The following is a 23,641-nucleotide window of genomic DNA, read 5'->3' on the forward strand; positions in this document are numbered from 1 at the left end:
GGCAATACTCCTTAAATCAGCTTACAGACTCAATGTAATTCTTATAAAAATTCCAACTTCCAATTTTTCAGAAATGGATAAACTGATACCAAAACTCATATGAAATTGCAAAGGGCCCAAAATAATCAAAACAATCTTGAAAAAGAAGAAAGCTGGAGGAAAATGTTCCAGTTTCACAACTTACAGCAAAACTGTAGTAATTGAACAGTGTTGTCATGGCATAAGGACATAAAGATCAAGGGAATAGAATCAAGAGTCCAGAAATAAACCCATTCATATCTGGTTAACTGATTTTCAATGAGGGTGCTGAAATCATTCAATGGGGAATAAATGTCTTTTTGACAAATGGGTGCTTGGACAATTGGATATCCATATGCAACAGAATGAAACTGGACCCTTACCTCACAAACATAGAAAAATTAACTCAAAATGGATCACAGACGTAAAAATTAAAAAATGTCAAACTCCTAGAAGAAAAACATAGGTATAGATCTTCATGATGCTGAATTTAGCAATGGATTCCTTTTTTTTTTAAAGTTTTCTTTTTGGCAGTGGTGGTTTTTTGTTGCTATGCGGGCTTTTCTCTAGTTGAAGAGAGGGGGCTACTCTCTAGATGCAGTGTGCAGGCTTCTCATTGCAGTGGTTTCTCTTGTTGCAGGGAGCAGGCTTCAGTAGTTGTGGCTCACAGGCTCTAGAGCACAAGTTCAATAGTTGTGGCACAGGGGGCTTCACTGCTCCCATGGCACAGTGATCTTCCCATGATCCAGGGATCTTCCTGGATCAGGGACAGGACCCATGTCTCCTGCATTGACAGGCAGATTCTTTAACACTGAGCCATCAAGAAAGCCCAGCAATGGATTCTTAGATATAACATCAAAAACACAAGCAACAAAAGAAAAAATCAATACATTGGACCCCTTGAAAATGAGAACTCTAGTGCACCAAAGAGTACAATCAAGCAAGTGAAAAAGATAGTCTAGCAGTTACTCAATCAAAGAATTATTACTCTTACGGCCTAGCAATTCCACTCCTAGGTTGAAATTGAATGTTGAAACAAAATCTTGCAAATGAATGTTCATAGCAGCACTATTCACAAGAGACAAAAGTGAATACAATCAAAATACTCATTCACTGATTGAGAAAATTGTGGCATAACCATAAAATGGAATATAATTAGGCCACAAAAAGAAATAAAGTACTGATAACTACTATAAGGATGAGCCTTGAAAACATGCTAAGTGAAAAAAATTAGACACAAAAAGTCACATACTGTTTATTCCCAAATATCCAAAACAGGCAAATCCAGGAGATAGAAAGCAGAGTTCCTATGGACTGAGGAGGATAGAGAAAAAGGGGAGTGACTGTTGTAGTGATTGGTTTCTTTTGGGGGATTGATGAAAATGTTCTAGGAATGGTTGTACAATACCATGAATGTGCTGGAAGCCACAGAATTGTACACTTTTTTAAATTAATTAATTTTATTTTTGGCTATGCAGTGTCTTCCTTGCTGCTCGTGGGCTTTTTCTAGTTTCCGCCAAGTGGGGGCTACTCTCGTTGCTAGCATGGACTTCTCATTATGGTGGTTTCTCTTGCGGAGCACAGGCCCTGGCACACACAGGCCTCAGTGGTTACCACACATAGGCTCAGTAGTTGGGGTGCATAGGCTTAGCTGTCCTGTGGCATCTTTGCAGACCAGGGATGGAACCCGTGTTCCCTGCACTAGCAGGTGGATTCTTGACCACTGGACCACCAGGGAAATCCAGAACTGTACATTTTTCAATCTTTTTAAATTAAGAAAAAAAAGTAACAAAAAGCAAACATTAAGCCTTGAAGGCATGCAGCCCAGACCATCCTCCAGCTTCTAGTCCATTTGTCCTGTCTCATTAGTTTTCTAAAACGTCAGCTGACTTCCCTTCCCTGCTCTCGAAGAATTACTTGGAGGGAGGTTCGAGGCATGGGGGCTCTGGGGGCCAGCTCTGCAGTTCCCCCAAGTCCTGGAGGTGGTCACAGTTTGTGGTGGCTGGTGGGAGGCCATTGCCCCTCACCACCCCCAGCCGCCCATCCACAGACTGGCCTTTCCAAAGACTCCGGGTGTAGGGCGGCCACCCACCCCCACCACTATTTCTCTCCCATTAGTGATTCCACGTTTTAAAACTGGAGATTCTGCTTTTCGGTAAAAAAGAAACAAATGGACTCTCACCCGCTGTAAGGTGCCATGGACATTTCACTCAGGAAAGCTGAGTTACGAGTTGTTTTTCTTTTCTTCCAAAGGTGGGACAGTACTTCCTCCCCCATGTCATAGGGTGCAGCCAGGAAGGAATAGTAAGAACCATTACTGTGAATGAGCAGCCTCGCTTCCAGGCTGTTCCCGCACTGGGGAAAGGGCTCACAGCATATAGTTTCAATGTTAAGATGTGTAAAAAAGACAAAAAAAAAAAATTTTTTTTGAAGTAGGAAGAAAAAATCTAAGCCTTTTAACTCCACTATATTAGACAAACTGATACAGCTCAGAAATTTTCCTTTACACTGTCAATGCCAGAATTTTGTATTGTTTTGTAAGGATTTCATAAAAGTCATAAAAACTAAAAAAATAAAAATGCTAAACACCAGGCAAGCTTGATATTAGGTTGTCTCCAAAACCTACTTTTCTGGTAAAGCAAACTAAATTGAAATCAAACTTCTCTTTACCAGGGCCTGTCTGTCAGCTCTCTCCAATACTTTAGAATCCCACATGTCACTTTGCTGAAATCAATTAATAGAGTTTTTGGTGTCTGCCCTGATCATCCTTTCCCAACACTGAAAAAGAAGGTAAATAGAATCTATCTCCATAATTTTACTTAGTCATTTAGTTCAGTAGCATCTGTTTATCATGATTTACAAAAATCTGACTGGCAATGAGAATTGCAAGAATCATTTGCATAAAGGAATTTTATTTACATATTTTTCCCCCTAAAGCACTAGGTTACTCAAAATGGTCATATCTTAAAATTTAGGCAAGTTCCTGTGGTAATTTTTACTTTTTAAAAAGCCATACTGGATAGTCTTCAACAAGTGAAACATTTTTTTGTTGTTTAGTCGCTAAGTCAGGTCCGACTCTTTTGCAATCACCTTGCTCCTCTGTCCATGGGATTTCCCAGGCAAGAATACTGGAGTCAGTTGCCATTTCCTTCTCCAGGGTATCTTCTCCACCCAGGGATTGAACCCACGTCTCCTGCTTTAGCAGGCGGATTTACCATCTGAGCCACCAGGGAAACCCCTGAGAAACATTTACAGCTATTCATTTGAAAAGACAAACTTGAGCACTAGTCTAGTAAAGAATGTATAATCAGATAAAAATAAAAATGAAATATTGGTTCCTGCTGATATGACTTGCCTCAATGTGAGAAGAGAGAATTTTAGTATCTTAGCACAAGCTCACAGAACAGTATGTCCTTCAATGTTGGAGCAGGAGAGGAAACCACTTTCTGCAACATCTTTTTCTTTGAAACTTAATGGCTTAAGTTCCATGTTCATGTACGTGAGCATATTTCAGAATTCTCTGTATAATAAAATTAAATTATGACTCTCTTCCATACATAGTAAGTAAAAAAGATTTTTTAAAAGTATATAGTGAGTTGGATACTATAATTTATCTGAGAAGGCAAAAAGAGTACAGATATATATACATATTTGTTTATTGTTCTAAAAATCTGAGTCTAAGTCATAAAAAACGTATAAGATGTCAATTTGGAGAGAGCGAAAGGACAGAAATAAAATCTAGACTTCACTAAAAAACATCTTATTTTGTAAGCTTGACTTTGGAAATATGTAACTGTTTTACATTATTAGAAAACAAAATTAAACCCCAATTTTTTAAAAAGCTGTCTTTAAAAACAAAAGCAAAATAACACAAGTAAACTTAATAACCATATAAAGAGTTTAAAATTACTTTAAAAACAGTTGTATGTACCAAAGGACTTACAGTAAGGATGAAAAGAGAAAAATCTTTAATTGTTTTCAGTAATAATATCTAAGTAGTAATATTGGTACTATTGTTCTGAAACCATGTTTATGTATAGTGACACTAATATATTTACATGTAATTGCTATCATTTGTTTATATATGAGCTCATTTACGTAAGTTGTGTGTATATGTAATATACAGATAGATACAAAAGAAATGTGTTATGAAAACAAAATACAGTGGAGGAATGGCTGACTGTAAGTTTGAGGTAGAAAATGTACAGGGTGAGCCTGGAACATTCTGTCTTACTAGAAAACAAAGGGTATTATAAAGACCCCTGAGGTCACATCAGAAGGATGCAGGGGCCTATGTGACAGCTCCCTCGATGGGCCAAAATTGGGCATCAATAAGAATAATAACTGCTATGGATTGAAACACATCAAATATTTGAAAACTCCAAGAGTTCATGTGATACTTAAACAAGTAAACAAGAAAACCCTTGTTAGGCACCATTAGAAGATACTTGAGAGCTAATTTTTGGTTCTGAAAACTGGTTAAAAAAAATCAAGTCCTTAATACATCTGTTATATAAAAACTCTACCTAGTATAAGTAAATAGTTTAGGGGAAACTCCCAGTTGATTAATGAAGAGAGAATTTACGGAAAATGTTCATCAGTGGCTATTAACAGTGCAAAAAGGGAGAGAACAGGATAGTAAAAGTCTTCTGATGTCAGTTCACAAAATGAAGTACTGTTGCTGCATCCGAACCTGATCAAGCTTCCAGATACAACAGAGAAGACAGAGGAACATGCTAAATGACACCATGGGGTTGCAGTTAGTAAAATGTGGAAACTCTTCAGGAAAAAATGACTTTTATCAACAAATAAACAGCAAGGGGAATAAAGGGAGGAAAACCTAATAATTAAGAGACTTCAAATAAATAAGTAAGCATTACGAATCCTGAATTCAAATAGATCACTTGTATAAATGGAAGGTGAGGCGTGGGATAGTGAGAATTTGAAAACTGATTGGATATTTGACATTAAGGAACTCTTTCTAACTTTATATAGGTGTAATAATATTTTATTATGGTTCTACAAGTCTTTTAGAAATACTGAAGCATGTATGAATGTCATACGTCTGGGTTTTTCTTCACAATAATTCAATGGACTGTGGGGAGCAAGAGTATAGATGAAACCAGATGGACCATGAGTTGATCACGGCTGAAGTTAGTGATGGGGACACACAGTAGGGGAGGGTACCTTCTCTCTTACAGTAAGTTTTTAACTTCCATGAACTCAATTTTTGCCACCCCAAATTTTCCCCGAACAAATGGATACCATTTAGAGCTACTATATGTAAAATTCTCTTTTTGTAGCTCATTACCAGCTCAATACAAATTATTTAGTTGAATAGCGGTTTTCTTTCAAGTTAGTACAATGAACTAAATTGTATTTTCCCATAGAAAAACACATTATTAGAAATACATGATTTTTAATGAATTGACCATTGCAGCTTCATAGAAAGCTAAGCATTGTTATCACAAAGAAAGGTAACACCTCATAGGGGTTAATGCTGGGATTAACAAATGTTGGGACCTATCCATTATTTCTCCTCCACCATGACTTTAGTTCTTTCGGCTCAAATCTCAGGAACTTTCCTGTCCAGGAACCTCAACTCATTTGATATATATTTAGTAAGCTTTTCTTTTTCTTGGCTGTGTGGCTTGGTGGATCTCAGTTCTCTGACCAGGAATTGCACCCAGGCCATGGCAGTAAAAGCCCAGAATCTTAACCATCAGGGAACTCCCTTAGTAACCACTTGCTGAATCCAGAGTACATGAGTATTTGGATCAAAGTGGTCTTGCTCCCAATGACTTCATTCTTATGAGAGAAAGTGAAATAAACATGTAACTATGGGCAGCTGGTATTACCTGTTATGATCAACATATGTAGCCTTATCTATCACATATGTAACCTAGTCTATCAGAAGCTCTCTGAACAGTGTTTGGTTCTATTATCTACCTTCTGAGGCTACAAGAGCAGGCACGGGCTCTTTAAGTTTTCTTAAGTTACAATACTTAATCTTGTTGAGTCTCATCTCCAAAACGCCTAACATACATCCTGTGCTGAGCACTGTGTCTGGTACTTAGGAGGTGCTGAACTAACTCTAGTATCCCTTCTTTGGCAAATATCTATAATGTTGGATTGAGCACTGCTGCAGTCATGGGTTACCAGCAGGTACTTTCATCTGATAAATAAGCACTTCCAACAAACTTCCAAGGCACAGAATTGTTTTAAAAGAAAGTTGCCTATGTGGCCAGCTATGCCCATTTGCAATCCTACAGGCTGCCTCCCCATTTTGGCATCTAACAAAGTAGCTTGTCTCTTCTCTCCTCACCCTTGAGCTACACTACCAAGTTCACCCAGAACTGTGTGCTACAGTACAGGTCTACAGACTAGCCCCCCACTCTCCAAAATTCTCAATTTCCTACCTTCCTTTGTCTTTGTAACTAAGAGGCTGTAATATGCCAACCCTAATGTGACGAATGGGGTACTAGGACTTCCCTGACAGTCCAGTGGTTAAGACTTCTTTCACACTTCCAATGCAGGGGACCTGGGTGTGACCTCTGGTCGGGGAGTAAGACCCCACATGCCGCTCGGCATGGCCAAAAAACTTTTTCTGATTTTTAAATTAAAAAATAAAAGAAAAGAATATGAGAACTTTTGAACCATGCTTTTTCTGTCTTTTGATTCTCTCAGTCCTAGAACAGGCCTCAAGGTACAGGGAGTCTAAAATACCCAGGTTATTGTGAAATTGCTGTTGGTTCTTGTGTTGGCAAATGGCCAAGGGTAAGAAAACAACACTGTAAAACTTCACGGGTCCCTACTTTCGGTCGATGTAGCCATCTTAGCTGATTCTGATTCACAGCTATTAATCCTATCTGATTCACAGCTATTAATCACATCACCAAATCAAGCCCTGTTCAAAAGAGCTAGCCCGTGGTCATCAGAAACTTAAGCCAAAAGAGGGGAGGCAGGTCTTGAAAAGGCAGAAATGGTCTTTTGTTTAAATAGGAAAGAAAGAAGGGGAAAACATGTACACCCATGGTGGATTCATGTTAACGTATGGCAAAACAAATACAATACTGTAAAGTTAAAAAATAGAAAATAAACTAATAAAAAAAATAAAAATAAATAAATAAATAGGAAAGAAACATTACGACTCAGTGCAGTAAGATTGAGTATCAAAGATTTTAAAAAAGTAGACAAGCTACAACAAAATGTTTTATTATTAAAATAAAAAAACTTTGTATAAAAGCATAACAGATGGAAAGCTCTATTTACATTTATTGATTCAAGGTCCAATTATGCACCAAACACTGAACTGAACTGGCACAGCTACAGGCTGCAGATGCAAAGCAAAATGAACACACACACACTTCGAGTCTACCTCTACCAAAAGATTTGATTCATGCCAAAACAGGGCGAGGGAGAGCCAACACACGACTCTGCCCAGAAACTAAAGTGGCAGAGATGGCAAGTTCGCAAACTGCTGAAAGTCACCCTTCTCCAAAAAAGGCACTTCTCAGTTATAAAAGTGCTTCAAACCTGAACATGAATCCTCTATGCCTGGCTTGTAATTTCTTCAAGAAAGCAAAAACTGTAAAGGATTGTAGCTGAGTTTAAGTATCAATTTTCCATGCAAAATAACCAAGAATTTATTTGAAACACATCATGTTATGAACCGAAATAAACTTGGCAAACTCAATTATCCTGAGGTTTTATTCCATGAATTCAAAGACTGGCCTACTGCTGAAGCCTCCCCATCTCAATTTCCTAGGATGGCTTTTCTACAGTGATTTCAAGCCTAGTACTGTCCTCGAACCTTCATATTGTGACCGTGTGAGCCAGATGCACATGGCAGAGGAAATCAGCAGCAACTAAGTCTCAACTGTGACAACTTGAATCACAAGCAAAATACACAAAATATTCTCCTCAGAAGCCTCTGAAGTCATATACTCCACTTGCCAACAATCACCTAATTTTTCCACATGGTCTTATGACTTTCGTGCCTTGATTCTGCTAAAAATGTTGACAAACACTCTATCAGACCCGGTGTTTACATGTGAGCAAGTTACAGGAATAGTCTCTGAAACTGGATAGAGGTAGTTAATACTATACTGTGTTTCTAAGTGCTTGGTTTTATGCGTGGATTCCAGGGCTATTTCAACGCCAATTAAATCCAACATGCTTTCATAAAACTGTCGTTTAAAAAGGATTCCGAAACTAAATGATGGAGGAGAATCACTGGAAATAAGAGGACAGCATGGGGCGAGAGGTGGGCAGAAAAGCAAAGGAGAAACTGCAGGAGGGCAGAGTACAGCTGGCGCTACACTTCTGTGATTCCGACACACGTGCGCATTTAATGGCAACAATTTGATTTGCCTATAAGAGACTGAGCACCAGAATTCTTAGCCCGGGTTTCAATCACATGACAAAACTGAAAACTTTAACAAGGAAGATTTGCAAAGTGGAAGGCAGGTAGCGGATCTTCCAATTATTATCCTTGCATTTCAAACTCCTGTTTTAGACTGAAAGAGAAGAGGGAACATGTCAGGATATGGTTTTTGGCCTAAGAATTCTCTTATGAAAACTCTAATTCCAAAAGACACATGTACCCCAGTGTTCACAGAAGCATTATTTACAATAGCCAAGACATAGAAACAACCTAAGTGTCCATTGACAGATGAATGGATAAAGATGCGGTACATATATACAGTGAAATACTACTCAGTCATTAAAAAAAAAAATGAATGAAATAATGCGATTTGGATGGACCAGTTGGATAGACCTAGAGATTATCATACTAAATTAGACAAACACAAGTATCATATGATATCACTTACATGTGGAATCAAAAATATGACACAAATAAAAACTTATTTACAAGAAAGAAACAGATTCACAGATCTAGAAAACAAACTTATGGTTACTAGAGCGGGAAGGGAGTTGGGGGGAAGATAAATCAGAAGTTTGGGATCAGCAGTGACAAACTACTATATATAAAATAAATAACCAGCAAGGTCCACTGCATAGCACAGGAAACTACAGTCAATAGTTTGTAATAAACTGTAATGAAAAAAATTAAAAAAAGAATATATTAACATGTCACTTTGCTGTATACCTGAAACTAATACAACATTGTAAATTAACCATACTTCGATCTTTAAAAAGTTAATAAGATAACAAAAATGAAAAGGGGCTGGGTGTTTGGGAGAGAACGGACACACGTATATGTACGGCTTAGTCCCTTCAATGTTCACCTAACACAACCACAACGTTGTTGATCAGCTATACCCCAATACAAAATAGAGTTTAAAGTTTGAGGGACAAAAAAAATGAAAAGTGCTTCAAAAAGTTTCTCAGATAACTTGAAAAAAAAAAAAATTAAGATTGGGGTGCAGAAGAGGGAAAAACCAGCCCTACCTTTTCAAGTAAGCATGCACGTTCCCAAAGCCATGGTACTTGGCTAAGTACACGAGCACCCCAGTCGCACACCGCCCATCTCGCTGCCGACAGAAGCTGCAGTTGCAGATCCCGCGACACGGTGGGCAGTGCCAGTTCTGAAGGAGAAGTGTGAAAAGGCACCATTAAGTCAAACCTTCCCACCCCTTACTTATCTACTCCTGTTTAACCTCTAAGGTGGGCGTCATCAACTGCATTTCGATCTTTTTTATTACTATTAAAAAAAGAAAAACACAATGTGGTTAATGCATCACGTTCCCTTGGGAAATCCCACAGAAAAGTCACACAACCACTACTAGCAGGGGGACTAGAGAACAGACTTCCCCTGAATGGCCAGGTCCCTAGCACTCCGCAAGCGCTCACAGCTATCCAGTACCAACACTATGAATTCATCTGCCTTTCAAAACCAGGGCTCAATCTCTTTCTGCCTCTATCAGCTCACAGCTGACCTTGCAGCCTACAGGACCACCTCTTCAGGGCACTTACTGGGTCTAGCAGAGCATCCCTGACTTCTTCACCATAACGGTTTCGAAGGCAGGGACCACAGAATTGGCCTCGAACGCCCCAGCACTCTGGGTTTCTGCAGTTTGTCTTGGTATCGATAGTTTTCTGGCGGCACTGATGACAAGTTGACCCCTGCAAATAAGAAGAAAAACAGAAACACTACTCTTTGTAGAGAAAATCTTAAAAGAATGTCATTCTCTGGGAATCCCTGTCAGCCTGGTGGTTAGGACTCTGTGCTTTTACTGCCGAGGACAAGCCTCACAACCAAGAAAAAAAGAAAGATAAATTTGACTACAAAAAAAATATTAAAAGAAAAAAAAAATGTCCTTTTTTGTGGGTAGTCTGATCTTTTCTCTTTGAATCCTACCTCACATCTATACACACATGTATACGCCAGGCCATGAAAAGTACCGAGCATGGTGATTCCATTCAACTGGCAGATGCAAAAGTTCAAAACTACCTCAAGAAAAGATCTTACGCAAAAGAAAGCTTGCCCAAATCTTGTTTATCTGGTAGCACACCATCATATCCTCAGCACCTACCTGTGTAGGCACATGTTAACAGCTACTTATGTTGAATGAAATGAATTTCTAAGTTGAGAAAAGATTTAATGCTACTGAAGATTTACCTAAACAACTACTACTACTGCAAACTTACTAAGCAGGCAAATCCCAAGGATGCTACAAAATTCTCTTTTCTTACATGAAAAAAATACCCAGGCACACATCCCGTGTGCTAAGACCATTAGAACATGAGCAAAATGTCTCTCACAGATGGGGACATCTACAGACGCTATTTAGAGGCTCTGACCAGTGAACGGTTATAGATCTTCTCTCGGGAGTTGTTGCAGATGTTCTCCAACTCTTCCTCCGTGATTTCGTCCACCGGGCGAACAACATGAGGAAGGGTCATGGGTCCGGGGCGACGACTTCGGGGCATCTCATCTTCCTGCATAACGAGAATCAAGAAACAGCGTCCTTCCTGGCTCGCTTTCCCCAGCTCTGACTCTTAGATCCTTGCTTTGTCACTCCTTCACAGAGAACTCAACCTGGAAATTGTTCTTGGAACTTATGGAGAAAGGGGCTTTACTAAGGATCACAGAACAACATCACTGAAACAACTCCTACAATTAAGAAAAGCCCAAGAAAACGTTTTAATTCTCTTGCCTGCTACCAAGAGCCATCAAAACAAGCTGATGCGACCTTAACCACTGTGGACGGTTTGAGAAGGCCATTTAATACAGATCCTTGGGGACGTCCCTGGTGGTCCAGTGGCTGAGACGCCACACTCCCAAGGCAGGGGTCAGGGAACTAGATCCCACATGCTGCAACTCGGAGTTTGCGTGCCGCAGCCAAATTGGTTAATTTTTTTTTTAAGTTAAAAATATATATGGATCATTGGTGTTGAGGTTGTGTGTGCTCCCATCCCGTATCCACGATCCCTGGACCCACAGAAGATGACAAACAGAAGGGTAGGCGCAGAAGCAGAGAACTCACACTCATGTAGCCGACCATGGGCTTCCTCTTCCTCACCAACATGTACTTGTCTTCCTCCTCCTCCTCTTCCTCTGCGGGCAGGGCCCCGAGTGACCCAAGGACCTGGGACCTGGACCTGGTGAGGGGACGAGCTCTCCGCTCAGGGTTTCTCCTACAGGCGACACCTGGAAACGTGCGCCTCCTGGGTGTCTTTGGACGCTGAAGAAAACAGAGGATGGACTCACTTATTCCAAAATGACAAGTGGCAGCTTCTCCTGAGGCAGGTTTTCCCATAAGTAAAAGGAATGTTCCACCTGCCATTTCCCTTTGTCCTTTCTGTAATGCGTGGGAAATGAGCCCAGAAATAATACTGCCATTGAAATTCAGCTTCTGTAACACCAAGCCCAGTTTCTCTCAAACTCAGGGATGATCTATTTATTCTTGACTTGATCAAGATGTAAAGAAAAACATCTTGTTTTCTGAAAAAAAAACCTTTTCTACAATATCTCTTAAGCGCTGAAACATACTCACTGCCCAAGAGAGAAATGTATGTATGGTTTTCCGTGTTCTGTTCTTGCTCAGGGAGAAGAGGGAAAGGAAATCTTTTTTTTTTGTCCCAGAGCAGATTGGCCAGATTCCGAGTAGCACAAGCTTAGCTCCTCAGAATACAATCACATGTATTAGGCCATGACTTGGTTAAGAAATTATTTTTCTTTTTTTCTCATTCTCAGATTTTAAAAAGATTGATTACCATGCCAGGTAGAAATGTTCCAAGGGCTGGAGTTACAGAAAAAACAACTTTCAATTTTTCTTCCCTATCCCTGAGGTGCTTAGTTTATTTGGGTGGGAGGGAGAGAAATAACCAATCAACGCATTTGAGGAACCACTCTGACAGTTCAGTGCTTAAGACTTCATGTTTCCAATACAGGGAGTGTGGGTTCGATTCCTCGTGGGAGAACTAGAATCTCACATGATACACAGTGCAGCCAAAAAAAAAAAAAAACACAAGAGGGGTGATTTGAGCCCTGTAGGTGCTTGGCATGGGGTAGAGGGCTCACACCTGGCCTGGGGTACAAGGAAGAGGTCCCAGAGATCTTTTAGAAGACTTCGTCTATCACCTCTGTCTACAAGATCACACAAAACAACAAACTCAGACTTTAAACTATCACAACACCTCAGACCTACCCCAAACACCATTCCACAAACAAATATTTGTACTTACTGAACTGGAGCCCGGCAGGGAACGCCTTCCAGGGAAGGAGCCAGGGAAGCTTTCTAATTCTGACATTAGTTTTGCAAGCTAGAAAGGGAGGAAATTAAACAGAAGTTATTGGTTTACAGTTAACTGCTATAAACAAGCAAATTCTAGAAATCACAGCGGCACGACTCAGGGTTTGTTTCCCCTGTACATTTCCCAAAACTTTCACAGATTGAAAAAATGAAAAGATAGAAAAGGGAAAGAAATACATGTTAAAGCATATGTGATGACGTTTTCAGAGCTACATGGAAAATTGTTCTTAGGACACGGATATAAGCAACAAGTGGCTTAAAGAAATGCTGGGAAGGGTCATCAGTTCTGACACCTTCAAAGTCAGATACGTACCATTGCTTTGTTTTGCTTTATATTTAAAGCCCTTTTCTCCAAGAAATTCATACCACTTTCATCTTCCGAGTCAGAATTGGAATCGGTCACAGAATTCTCTGGGGGTTCGGGGGGCACTGTTCTTTTGTTGGCTGCTCCCCTGGTGCTTCGAGTGGGAAACTTCATGGCCACGCGGAGAGGTGCAGACCGTGTGCACTGACTGCGGGTCCGACAGCCCTCGCGGTCTGCCTGCAGCCTCTGGTCAATCAGAACAAGTGAGGCGTTAATGACTTGCTGACTGTCACACAGTCTGCAAGAGTGTGACCATACAATGCCTTTGGAACAAAAGATACTTGCAAATACATTTGCATTGAACACTTTAATGGTCAAGTTTAATTGACGGCTCTGAGTAACAAAATCAGGAATTACTAATAAACACAACAATCTGACGGCTGATTAACTAGGAGCTTTCCTGGATTGTAATAAGCCACAGTCACTGCCCCTAGGACAGTGGTTCTGAGTCATTTTTTAAATTATGAAAAATCTCAGCTTCTTTTTTCACTTCTTTAAAAGATAGAATCTTTATGTATTTTAAAAGAATTCCCCTAGGGACAAATATATGTTCTCTCATAAACATGATTTCCATACTTATGGTAGTATTAAACTATATTAAAGATGTCGCAATGCTCTAATCTACTTTTTAAAAAACTGTAGCAAAACATACATAATGTAAAATTTACCCCTTTAACCATTTGTTTTAAATTTTATTGGAGTATAGTTAATTTACAGTGTTGTTACTCTTCAACCATTCTTAAGTGTACAGTTGAGTGACATTAAATACAGTCAGTTTTTTTTTTTGCAACTATCACCACCATCCATCTCCAGAAATTTTTCATCTTCATAAACTAAAACTCCATACTCATTAAACAATTACTCCCCCTTCACCTCCCCCGGAACTCCTGGCAAGCATCATTCTACTTCTGTCTCTATGAATCTGACTACCTCTCTCGAAATCAAGGACAGAAGAGCCTGGCAGGCTACAGGCCATGGGGTCACAAGAGTCAGACACGACTTAGCAACTAAACAACATTAACAACAACTCTCTAATCCATTTTGTGTAAGCATAAAATTTTTTACATTTCAGATTCCAAAAGTAATGTTTCCATCATTTAAAATGTATTAACGTTGGCCACCGGGAAAAATCAGAATCACAAGATACCACTTCCCACCTACTAGCATAGCCAAATAACTATGGCAAGGATGTGGAAAAACCAGAACCTGCAAACACTGGGAGGAGTGCAAAACGGGGCAGCCACTTTGGAACAGTCTGGCAGTTCCTCAAAAGGTTAAACATAGAGACTGTATGACTCAACAATTCTACTCTTAGGTACATACTCAGGTGTGTATATCCACACAAATACTTGCACATGAATGTTCACAACAGCATCATTCATAATAGCCAAAAGGTGCCAACAACTCAAACATCCATCAACTGATGAATGGATAAATAAAACGTGATAGAGTCCGAATATTTATAGCTGAGTATTATTCAGCAATAAAAAGATACGAAGTAACGGCACATGAAAGAACCTCGAAAACATCATAAGTGAAAGAAGCCAGTCACAAAAGACCACATATTGTTTGGTTCTATTTATATGAAATGCCTAGAATAGGCCAACCTAGGAGAGAAAATAGATTGGTGGTTGCCAGGAACTGAGGGTGTTGGGAAAAGATGCAAAGTGACTGCTGATGGGAACAGGGTTTCTTTCTGGGATGATGAAAACATTCTGAAACTGATTGTGGTGATTACTGAAAACAAACAAACAAAAAAGAGAGGAGTAAAAAACACCACCCATAACCATAAAGTCCCCAAATGGAAAACCCATTTTTTAACATTTCAACAACCTCATTGCTTTTTATAACCTTTATGTTATTTTTAGTGTGCGGATTGAGAGAACATAAAATGACAAAAAATCTTTTATAAATTCTTAGGTCTTTTAATCGATTGGCATTTTCTCAGTCGCAACAAACAGCATCTACGAAGAACTGAAACACTGCCCAGAAATGATTCAGGCTATAGACAATGTTTGAGTCATACCCAGATTCGAAGAGCAGTGCTGCCAATAACTCCAATATGCACTGATTCAGATCAACATCACCTCTTAAGAGAAAATATTATATGATCATGAAGTTAGGTCATGATAAAACACTCCCTGGCCAGATGTTCTCACTATGTCAGCGCCGCCCAACTGTGGTCCCAGGCAGTGGACCCACGTCAGACCACAATGAGCTGAAGAGCATGCACCTGAAACACATTTCCTTTGTCGAGAAAGTGTTGCTAAGAGGAAAACATGTGCAGAAGTAAACAGCATGCTCAGATAAGAGTGGGACTGAGGCGCATCCTTGGCAGCAGTGTCCTGAGCAGGACAACAGAGGTTAAAGGTAAGACAGCAGGCATAAGAAAAGCCAATGAAGGAGCAACACCGGAAGCAGGCAGGGCCCTAACTGTCATTACCTGCACTCAAGCCCCTGCATGTGAGTTATCACAGGCTTTCCAGATGCAGGTACAGATCCACTATGGGAATCAACATTTACTGAAGGCCTACTCTATGACAGGCCCTGGGCTGGGCACTTAAATGTGACTGGAGCTCATCTTGAGGACATATCTGCTTCCTCTGATTGGGCTTGATTTCTGTAGCCACAGAAATCTGCACGCAGGCCAATTGTTTCTTACAAGTTTCTAAGATTTTCAGAGACTACAAAAATCCTCAAGCCTTACTAGTAAACTGTATTAGCAAAAAATTGCTTTAAGACACGAAGATCAACAAAATCTTCTGGCATGACTAAAATGAAAATCATAAGGAAAAAAGATTTTTAAGCAAGTATGTCATGCCTCTAAATGTACCTTATTGCTTGATATTGGTGAAATTCTCAAACTCACCATTCCATCCTGTATCTCACTCTCTGAGAAACCGCAAAATGATTCATCATCAGAGTCGGCATGAAAAATACTGGCCAGTTCGTTAGTGACATCTGGCCTTGGTTTCTGTAAAAATCCACAATGGTCTAACACATCTTGCACCTCACTTTCTGAAAAGCCGCAGAAAGATTCATTATCAGAGTCCTCATAAAAAACATTTGCCAGTTCTTCACTGATATCTGACCTGAATTTAGGTTTCTGTAAAATAAATAAATAAATGTGGTTGTGCTTTTTTTTTTCCTTTTTCAAGAACCAATTTTCCATAAACCATGCAGAGAGCAAATCACATTTACAAGTGCACTACAAGAGAATAGCTTTTGTTACAAAGAAAAATGGTTCAGAGGTTTACAAATGATTTCTGAGTTGTTATGGCAAATCATCAGGCATGTTAGGTTAGGCGACATTTCAAAAGGATAGAATAAGTAGCTAATCTACCTCCAACAATTACTACCTAGAACCACAGCAAAAAGTGAAATGAAATTACAGTGCATACTATATTTTCGTAACAGCTGTATAGAAATGTAGGCAAAAAGCAAGCAGTTTTAATCACGCACAAAGCATTTGGGGCATTTTGAGCACTGCAGACTCCATTCTGTTTATTCTCAGGCAGCACTTACTGTGTTTGCAAAATTATCAGAAGCAAAGCTGTCACAACTGTCATCAGAGGATGACGGGGTTTCCATGGAAATCAACTTCACATATCTGAATTTCTTGAAGTTCTTCTTTGCTCTGCAATCCTTTTGCTGCAAACGGAAATGGCCATACTATTAAATGGGATCCTTGTTGCAGCATCTAAAGAAAGGTATCATTTTTGAGTTGAGTAGGTTCAAACAGTGCAGAGGAGGTATGTCCATTTCTTATACCCTACAAAGAAAAAGGAGGGTTTGCAATTGCTACAAAATTTTCCACAATTAGGTAAAATCCTAAAGAGAGATCCCTTTGAGGGAACATTAGTATCAATTTATTCCAATACCTGCGGAACTACCCTTTAACCCACCTTAAAAACTCCCAAACTCTTAACACTATACTGAGCTCCCAAGGTGTTAAATGCTAAACTGCTAAAATCTGTCCTTAAAAAAAAAAAAAAAAAAAAATTAGAATGTACTTCAAAAGTACAAAATGGTAGAGTGATTTCTTTCCTCAGCCAAAATCAAGCTAATGAGGTCTTTCTAAGTAAGCTTCGGGCTCTGTACTGTGATGCTAATTTCTGAAACCACGAAAACTGGGCAGCACCTCTACTTCAAGATGGCAGGCTTTCAAATAGGCCTTGTGCCAATCAGGAGGGGAACAGCGATTTCTGCACAAGTCTCTACAAATCAAATATATCAACCCAGTGAACAAATGTACAAGAACCAAGTTAAAGGTCAAACAGTCCTCCAAACCCAGGTAGAATGCCCGATTCCACTTCATGGCTCTATTAGGCTGGCCATTCAGCTCTTTCTGTAGTTTCGTTGCTGCACAAGTTTTTACAAGTCCTTTTATTAGACACATATGACCTATGGATATGAAAATGCTTCTTTCCTTCATAAACAATGAATAGCCTGGCAACAATCATCAGAATATGCAACTGACATCTGCTGCTGCTAAGTCGCGTCAGTCATGTCCGACTCTGTGCAACCCCACAGACGGCAGCCCACCAGGCTCCGCCGTCCCTGGGATTCTCCAGGCAAGAATACTGTAGTGGGTTGCCATTTCCTCCTCCAGTGCATGAAAGTGAAAAGTGAAAGTGAAGTCGCTCAGTCGTGTCCAACTCTTCGAGACCTCATGGGCTGCAGCCTACCAGGCTCCTCCATCCATGGGGTTTCCCAGGCAAGAGTACTGGAGTGGGGTGCCACTGCCTTCTCCTTCATGTAAAAAAGATAGTTTCTACCATTTCTTCATATTTAATAATAAAAGATGTCTTAAATGTTGTGCAGTCACTAAGTCGTGTCCAACTCTTTGCAACCCCATCAAATGCAGCACGCCAGGGTTCCCTGTCCTTCACTACCTCCCAGAGTTTGCTCAAACTCATGTTTATTGAGTCAGTGATGCTGTCTGTCTCATCTACGCCACCCTTCTCCTCCTCTTGCCCTGAATCCTTCCCACCATCAGTCTTTTCCAGTGAGTTGGCTCTTTGCACCAGGTGGCCAAAGTACTGGAGCTTCAGTATCAGTCTTCCCAATGAATATTCATTACTGTTGTATTACTTCCTATATTTTTCATATCTGAAATATAGCCATGGAATAACAGAAGTGACTCCACACACTGAAAACTTTAAGAAGGCAAGTTCTGCTACGGGTCCTACAAAATAATGCCAAGATGTGAGGTGTTGGGGGAATAGAACTTTCTGATCTTCTTTTTACACCTAACGTTACACATTTCTCTTGCAAATAAAATCATTTTCATGATGGTGGAACCCAACCACCCAGTCAGTGCTTCTCAACAGACTCCATTCAATCATCTTAGGAAGTTCTAGTCTTGTCCTTTTAAAAATCATGAAAATGTGATAATAGGTAGAGGTACTACCTATTAACGGAGGTCTCAGAAACTCCCTATTTTCCAGATGAACAAATTAAAAGCACCAGGTAGGTGAAATAAGATTGCCCAAGATCACAGGGCTGAAAGGAGTCTGCAGTCTCCTAAAATAGCTGTGCTCCTCACACTGCTGCAGGAATTATCACCATTTCCGGTGGCTCAATGGAAAAGAAACCTCCTGCAATGCAGGAGCCGCAGGTGGGGGGTTCAATCCCTGGGGCGGAAAGACCCCCTAGAGGGCATGGCAACCCACTCCAGTATTCTTGCCTGGAGAATCCATGGACAGAGGAGCCTGGTGGGCTATAGTCCATAGGGTCGCAAAGAGTCAGACAGGACTTAAGCGACTTAGCACGCACGCCCGCCATCATCAATTTACCTGCCTGCAGTCAGAGGCACAAGACTGCCTCAAGGGAGGTATTCTATTAGAAGCTCTCAGGGAAATACTTGCTGGGCGTTAACAAGTCAGCGCATGCGAAGTTAGTTAACAGGCAAATAAATGCTTGAAGGATAAGACAGAAAGAAGCAACACAAATGGTCATGGACTTTCTTGGCAGGTAGGTAATAACAAACACCATTCAACAGTTTGTTTTTTGTGCCAGGAACTAAGCATGCTTTCACACTAATTCCTTACAACAAAGGTGGAAACTGAGGCTTAGAGTGGTGAAACAGATTATTCAAGTCTCATGATGGCTCAAATTTGAACCCAGGGATGTCAGATTCCAGGTCCTGCTACATGTGGTTTTCTTCATCCTGAAAGCCAATGCCAAGGTCCATTCTGGAAGAGGTATCTCTGAAACCACGCCTCCAACACGCCCTCTCCAACCCACTCCCGGAGTACCCCAGCCCCCTCACGCGGGCCCCTTACCACTGCTATTTATTTTAAGCTTGTCACTTTCTTCCTCTTCACCCAACCCCCCACCCTCTAACCTCTCCTGGGGCAGACCCTCCGGTCCGGTTTCCGTTAGAGTAAACAGTAACGTTCCATGTTCCATTCAGGGCTGCGTCCTGTTGCTGCAAGAAAGACTAGGGGGTGGGGAAGGGAGTGGGGAACGAGCAAATAAATGGTCGGCGAACCATCAGACCACCAATGCACTAATCGCCTCCTGTGACTGTAAGTGCCCCCTCAAGTGTGCGCAACCCAAGTTCTAAAGAGAGCGGTTTTCAAGACCTTTAAACTCCCAACCCATCAGCTCTCAGCAGTTAGATGCGCCTGCCAGCACGGCCAAGGCAAAAACAAGTGGGAAGCTAGCGCAAAGGTCCCCAGTACGCGCGGGAGGATGCGTGACTAGGCACGCATCCTACCCGGGCTGCGCGTGGGAAAGGGCCGGGAGGCTGCAGGGCAGCACCCTCTTCCACGTCCCGCTCCCCTCCGCGCCCTGCGGGCAGGGCTCGGACCAGCAGACACAATAGGGGACCGGTCCGCCCCTGCTGTCCGCAGCACACGTGTGCCTCGGACGCACGTGGCCTTGAGCTCCCCCAGGCTGCCAAGCATCCTGCAAACCTCACAACTCTCTGACCGCCCGCGCGCCGGGTGTCACGCCCGCCGGGCACAGTCCCTAGTCTCTAAAATACCCCAAGTGCACAAAATCAGGGGCTTGCCTAAACGGGTGCCGCCCAGGACTGCCACCCCGTTGATAAGGGCACTCCGCCGGCGGAGTTGGAAGGGGTCGGCCCGCCCCCAGCACCCACCGCACCCATCCCGCGCCTTAGCCCGTCCAGCCTCACCCGCACACGGCGAGCGTCCATGCTGGCGGCCGGCGCTGGAGCGGGGAGAGCTGAGCAGCCGCGCGCGCCGCTATCCCACCGCGCAGGAGCCCGAGCCCTAGCCGCGCGGGCCGGCGGGCGGGGTGTGCAGATCAGGGGCCGGAGGGGCGGGGCGCGGCCGACTTTCCCGCGTTGCGGCGCAGGTCCTGCCAGCTTTGGTAACGACCCACCCGCTCGAGACCCTTTCGGCCCCGAGAAAAAAAGCAGCCCTTCCAGATACGCTAAAGTCCAGTAATAGTCTTGCAGTCCCCTAAGATCCGCCTTGGAAAAATAGTGCCTTGGAAGCTCCGGGACCTCTTCTTTACACAGCTGCACGGTCCCGAGAGAATGGCGCGAAAATGGGTCGTATTGCCTAGGGAATAACAGCCTAATTTGCATGAATTCTGGGGCTGGGAGGGGAAAGCGGGGGATAGGGGGTAATGGAGAGCGGTGTCGGCCTCCGCACTTAGCACTTTCCCTGAGGCGTGCGGTTTACGTTATTTAAAATAAAAATCAAAGACTGGAGCACGAACTCCCAACCTCCCAGGCACTGTACCTCGACATAGCTAGCATCTCTTATCTGGTAACCACACCATTATCGAAAGCAATAAAATGAGCTAAATCCCTTATCTTTGCTTCCAGAAAGCACGGGAAGTTCTTTTACATAAGACTTGTGATTTTTAAATAAGAAAGGTCTGATGTTAGTTAAGACGTAACCACGGGATAATAAAGTCTAGAGATTATAGAAGAATAGAAGCTAAAGATGGTAATAATGTGATTTGGGGCTCCTTTCTTCTGTCAAAATTTGTAATCACTTAATTCAGAACGTGAGATTTTTCATTGCCTTTTGAATCGAACCTGACATTACGACGAGATCAAGTGTGAAGCTTTAAAACAAATGTTTGTAGAGAGTAGGAAAAAAAGTTGCTTTTAGAAGAAAAAGTTAAATAAATTGGATTGCTTTAAAAGACGCCAATTATAATCTTACATTTTAAAACAAATGCTTGAAATGAAACGTCAGTTTTCTCCTTCACAACTTCTCTTGGGAATACTTCTTTGAAGGAAGAGAATGAGTGAACATACTGCTTCCTCTCTGGTGTACTGAAGACAAAAACTTGTGAACAAGCGACGGACGCAGGAGAAAGTGGATTGAAAAATTGGAGAGGACTTGGTTGGAGTCTTCAAGCCTTTCTAATACACGCCGGCTCCATGGTCACTCTGCCACAGTGCCAGGGACAAAGAACTCCTGGTCTGAAAGGTCTGGAAGGTAGGCGCCAGGAGAGGTTGTTGGTCTGTCCTTTGAAATTCCTTGGCAGTAGTGGGCCCTCAATAAATATTTGTTGAGTAAATAAATGACTGCATGAATGGTGAATGAACTAAAATTGTCCTTGGTGCTGTGTCCTTGGAAATGCAATCTGTGCCACTGAAATAAAACATGAGAATTTGGAATTGCTAAACTAAGGAAGGGAAAGATTAAGTCACTTTGCCTACTGGTTCTGATAAGAAGGGCTTTCCTTGTGGCTTAGTCAGTGAAGAATCGGCTTAATCCTCCTGGGGCACCATAATATAGTTTACATTATTTTTTTAGGTTAAGATCACTGGGCTATTTAGTCATCAGGAAAATGCAAATTAAAACAGATAGTTTCACTCAGACTGGCAAAAATATTTAAAGCCTGTTAAGACCATGTGTTGGTACGGATATGAGGAAATCCCTGCAATGATGTTATTAGTGTAAATGTTTCACTTTGGAGAGCAATTCAGGAATGTTCAGCAAAACCACTTACAGGTATATACTCTAAAACAAAGTTTTTCACACTGTAAGTTAGAACCCATTGGCAAATTGTGAAATCAATTTAGTGGGTTGCAACTAGCATATTTTCTTCTTTCTTTTTGAAATAGAATTTAAAAAATAAGAGTAGCGTATTGTTTCCTGAAACTCTTGTGCCTGTCTGTGTGTATGCTGTATAAAATATGTACTTCTTATTGTGCTTCACCATCAACAAGTTTCCAAGACACTGTCCTGGAGAAGGTGCACTGAGGCTTGTACTGGTGCTGAGTTTTCATTCTAGTGGAGGAGCGGAAGTAAACAATAAGATAATTTCAGATGTGATCACTCCTGAGAAGAAACTGTTAGTTGCTTAGTGGTGTCCGACTCTTTGTGACCTCGTGGACTATAGCCCACCAGGTTCCTCTGTCCATGGAATTCTCCAAGCAAACATACTGGAGTGGGTTGCCATTTCCTCCTCCAGGGAATCTTCCCAACCCAGGGATCGAACCCAAGTCTTCTGCATTGTTGGCAGATTCATTACCATCTGAGCCATCAGGGAAGCAAAAAGCAGAATAAAGGGATATGAAATGAAAGAGGTACCAATTCAGATAACAGAAACAGGAAAGGAGATGTTATCTGATCAAAAACCCGAATAAAGACAAGGGAGGGGAACTTGCAGTGACTGAGACTCCACGCTTGCAAAGCAGAGGGACCGGGGCCGATCCCTGGTCAGGGAACTAGATCACACATACCGCAACTAAAGATCCCATATGCCTCAACTTAGACTTGGTGCAGCCAAATAAATACATACATTAAAAAAAAAATAGGGAGGAATCCATAGGAAGATGAAGGAAGTGCTGGCATGAGACAGAGTGAACAGCTAGTTCAAAGGCTCTAAGGCAGTGAATAGAAGCTCAGTAGCAGACGATACTGGACTACAGGAAGCTAGAGAAAGAGAGGGCATGGGAGAGATCACATGAGGGCTCCCTGGCCATGGAAGAAGCTTGGACTTTATATCAGGTATGAGGGGAAGGATTCTGATGAAGAAAAGACCCAATCAGACTCCATGAACTGTGTGAATTATGAACTAAATGTGGATGGGGGAGCAAGAGTGAGACACTTAGGAGCCCCTAAAGGAGAAAATGATGTTTTGGACTAGGGTGATTGTGGGATGAGGGAGAAATGGTCAGATTTTAAAATAAATCATTTTGAAAGTAGAGCTAACTAGACCAGAGGAATGGATTGTTCATTCATAGTAGTATTGTGTATCATAGTAAGATATTATAGACAATCTAAATGGCCCTCAGAAAGGAAATGGAGACAGGAACAGTGATACATTCATACAACAGAATTTGAACAGTGTTCAAAGGAATGGCATAGCTTACGTGCATCAATGTAGGTAAATCTTAATGTTGAATGGAAAAGCAAATTGCAAACATTTTGGTATCCTTTACCAAATTTTAAAAACACAAAACATACGTAAACTGTGAAAGTATATAAAGACATGAGTAATTAGAATAGGATAGAGGTTAACTCTAAGGAGGGAAAGACAGAGGGCAGAGGGGAGGGTGAGCCTTCCACCCTATCACTAATGTTTTCTTTAA

The 23,641-nt window shown here is 41.4% G+C and overlaps 1 protein-coding gene across 13 annotated transcripts; it reads right to left on the minus strand.

Annotated features, from left to right (window-relative positions):
* Window positions 1-7,219: 7,219 nt before the first annotated feature.
* CDCA7 (cell division cycle associated 7) lies at window positions 7,220-20,343 on the minus strand. Of its 13 annotated transcripts, XM_081584627.1 has the most exons (11): window positions 20,252-20,343; window positions 19,454-19,549; window positions 16,630-16,755; window positions 15,974-16,210; window positions 13,054-13,290; window positions 12,673-12,750; window positions 11,472-11,669; window positions 10,786-10,923; window positions 9,958-10,107; window positions 9,433-9,569; window positions 7,220-8,537 (listed from the first exon to the last, which is right to left on the minus strand). In XM_081584627.1, the coding sequence occupies exons 1-11, from the start codon at window positions 20,270-20,272 to the stop codon at window positions 8,507-8,509; spliced, it is 1,449 nt and encodes a 482-aa protein (XP_081440753.1). In that variant the 5' UTR covers window positions 20,273-20,343; the 3' UTR covers window positions 7,220-8,506. The 13 variants fall into 13 exon arrangements, with proteins under 13 accessions (XP_081440753.1, XP_081440761.1, XP_081440755.1 ...); XM_081584635.1 differs by lacking the exon at window positions 19,454-19,549 and having other exon boundaries at window positions 15,974-16,078; XM_081584629.1 differs by lacking the exon at window positions 19,454-19,549.
* Window positions 20,344-23,641: the final 3,298 nt, after the last annotated feature.

Source organism: Giraffa tippelskirchi, chromosome 3 (assembly GCF_054371585.1).
Source record: "Giraffa tippelskirchi isolate mGirTip1 chromosome 3, T2T-mGirTip1v1.2.pri, whole genome shotgun sequence".
Lineage (NCBI taxonomy): Eukaryota > Metazoa > Chordata > Mammalia > Artiodactyla > Giraffidae > Giraffa > Giraffa tippelskirchi.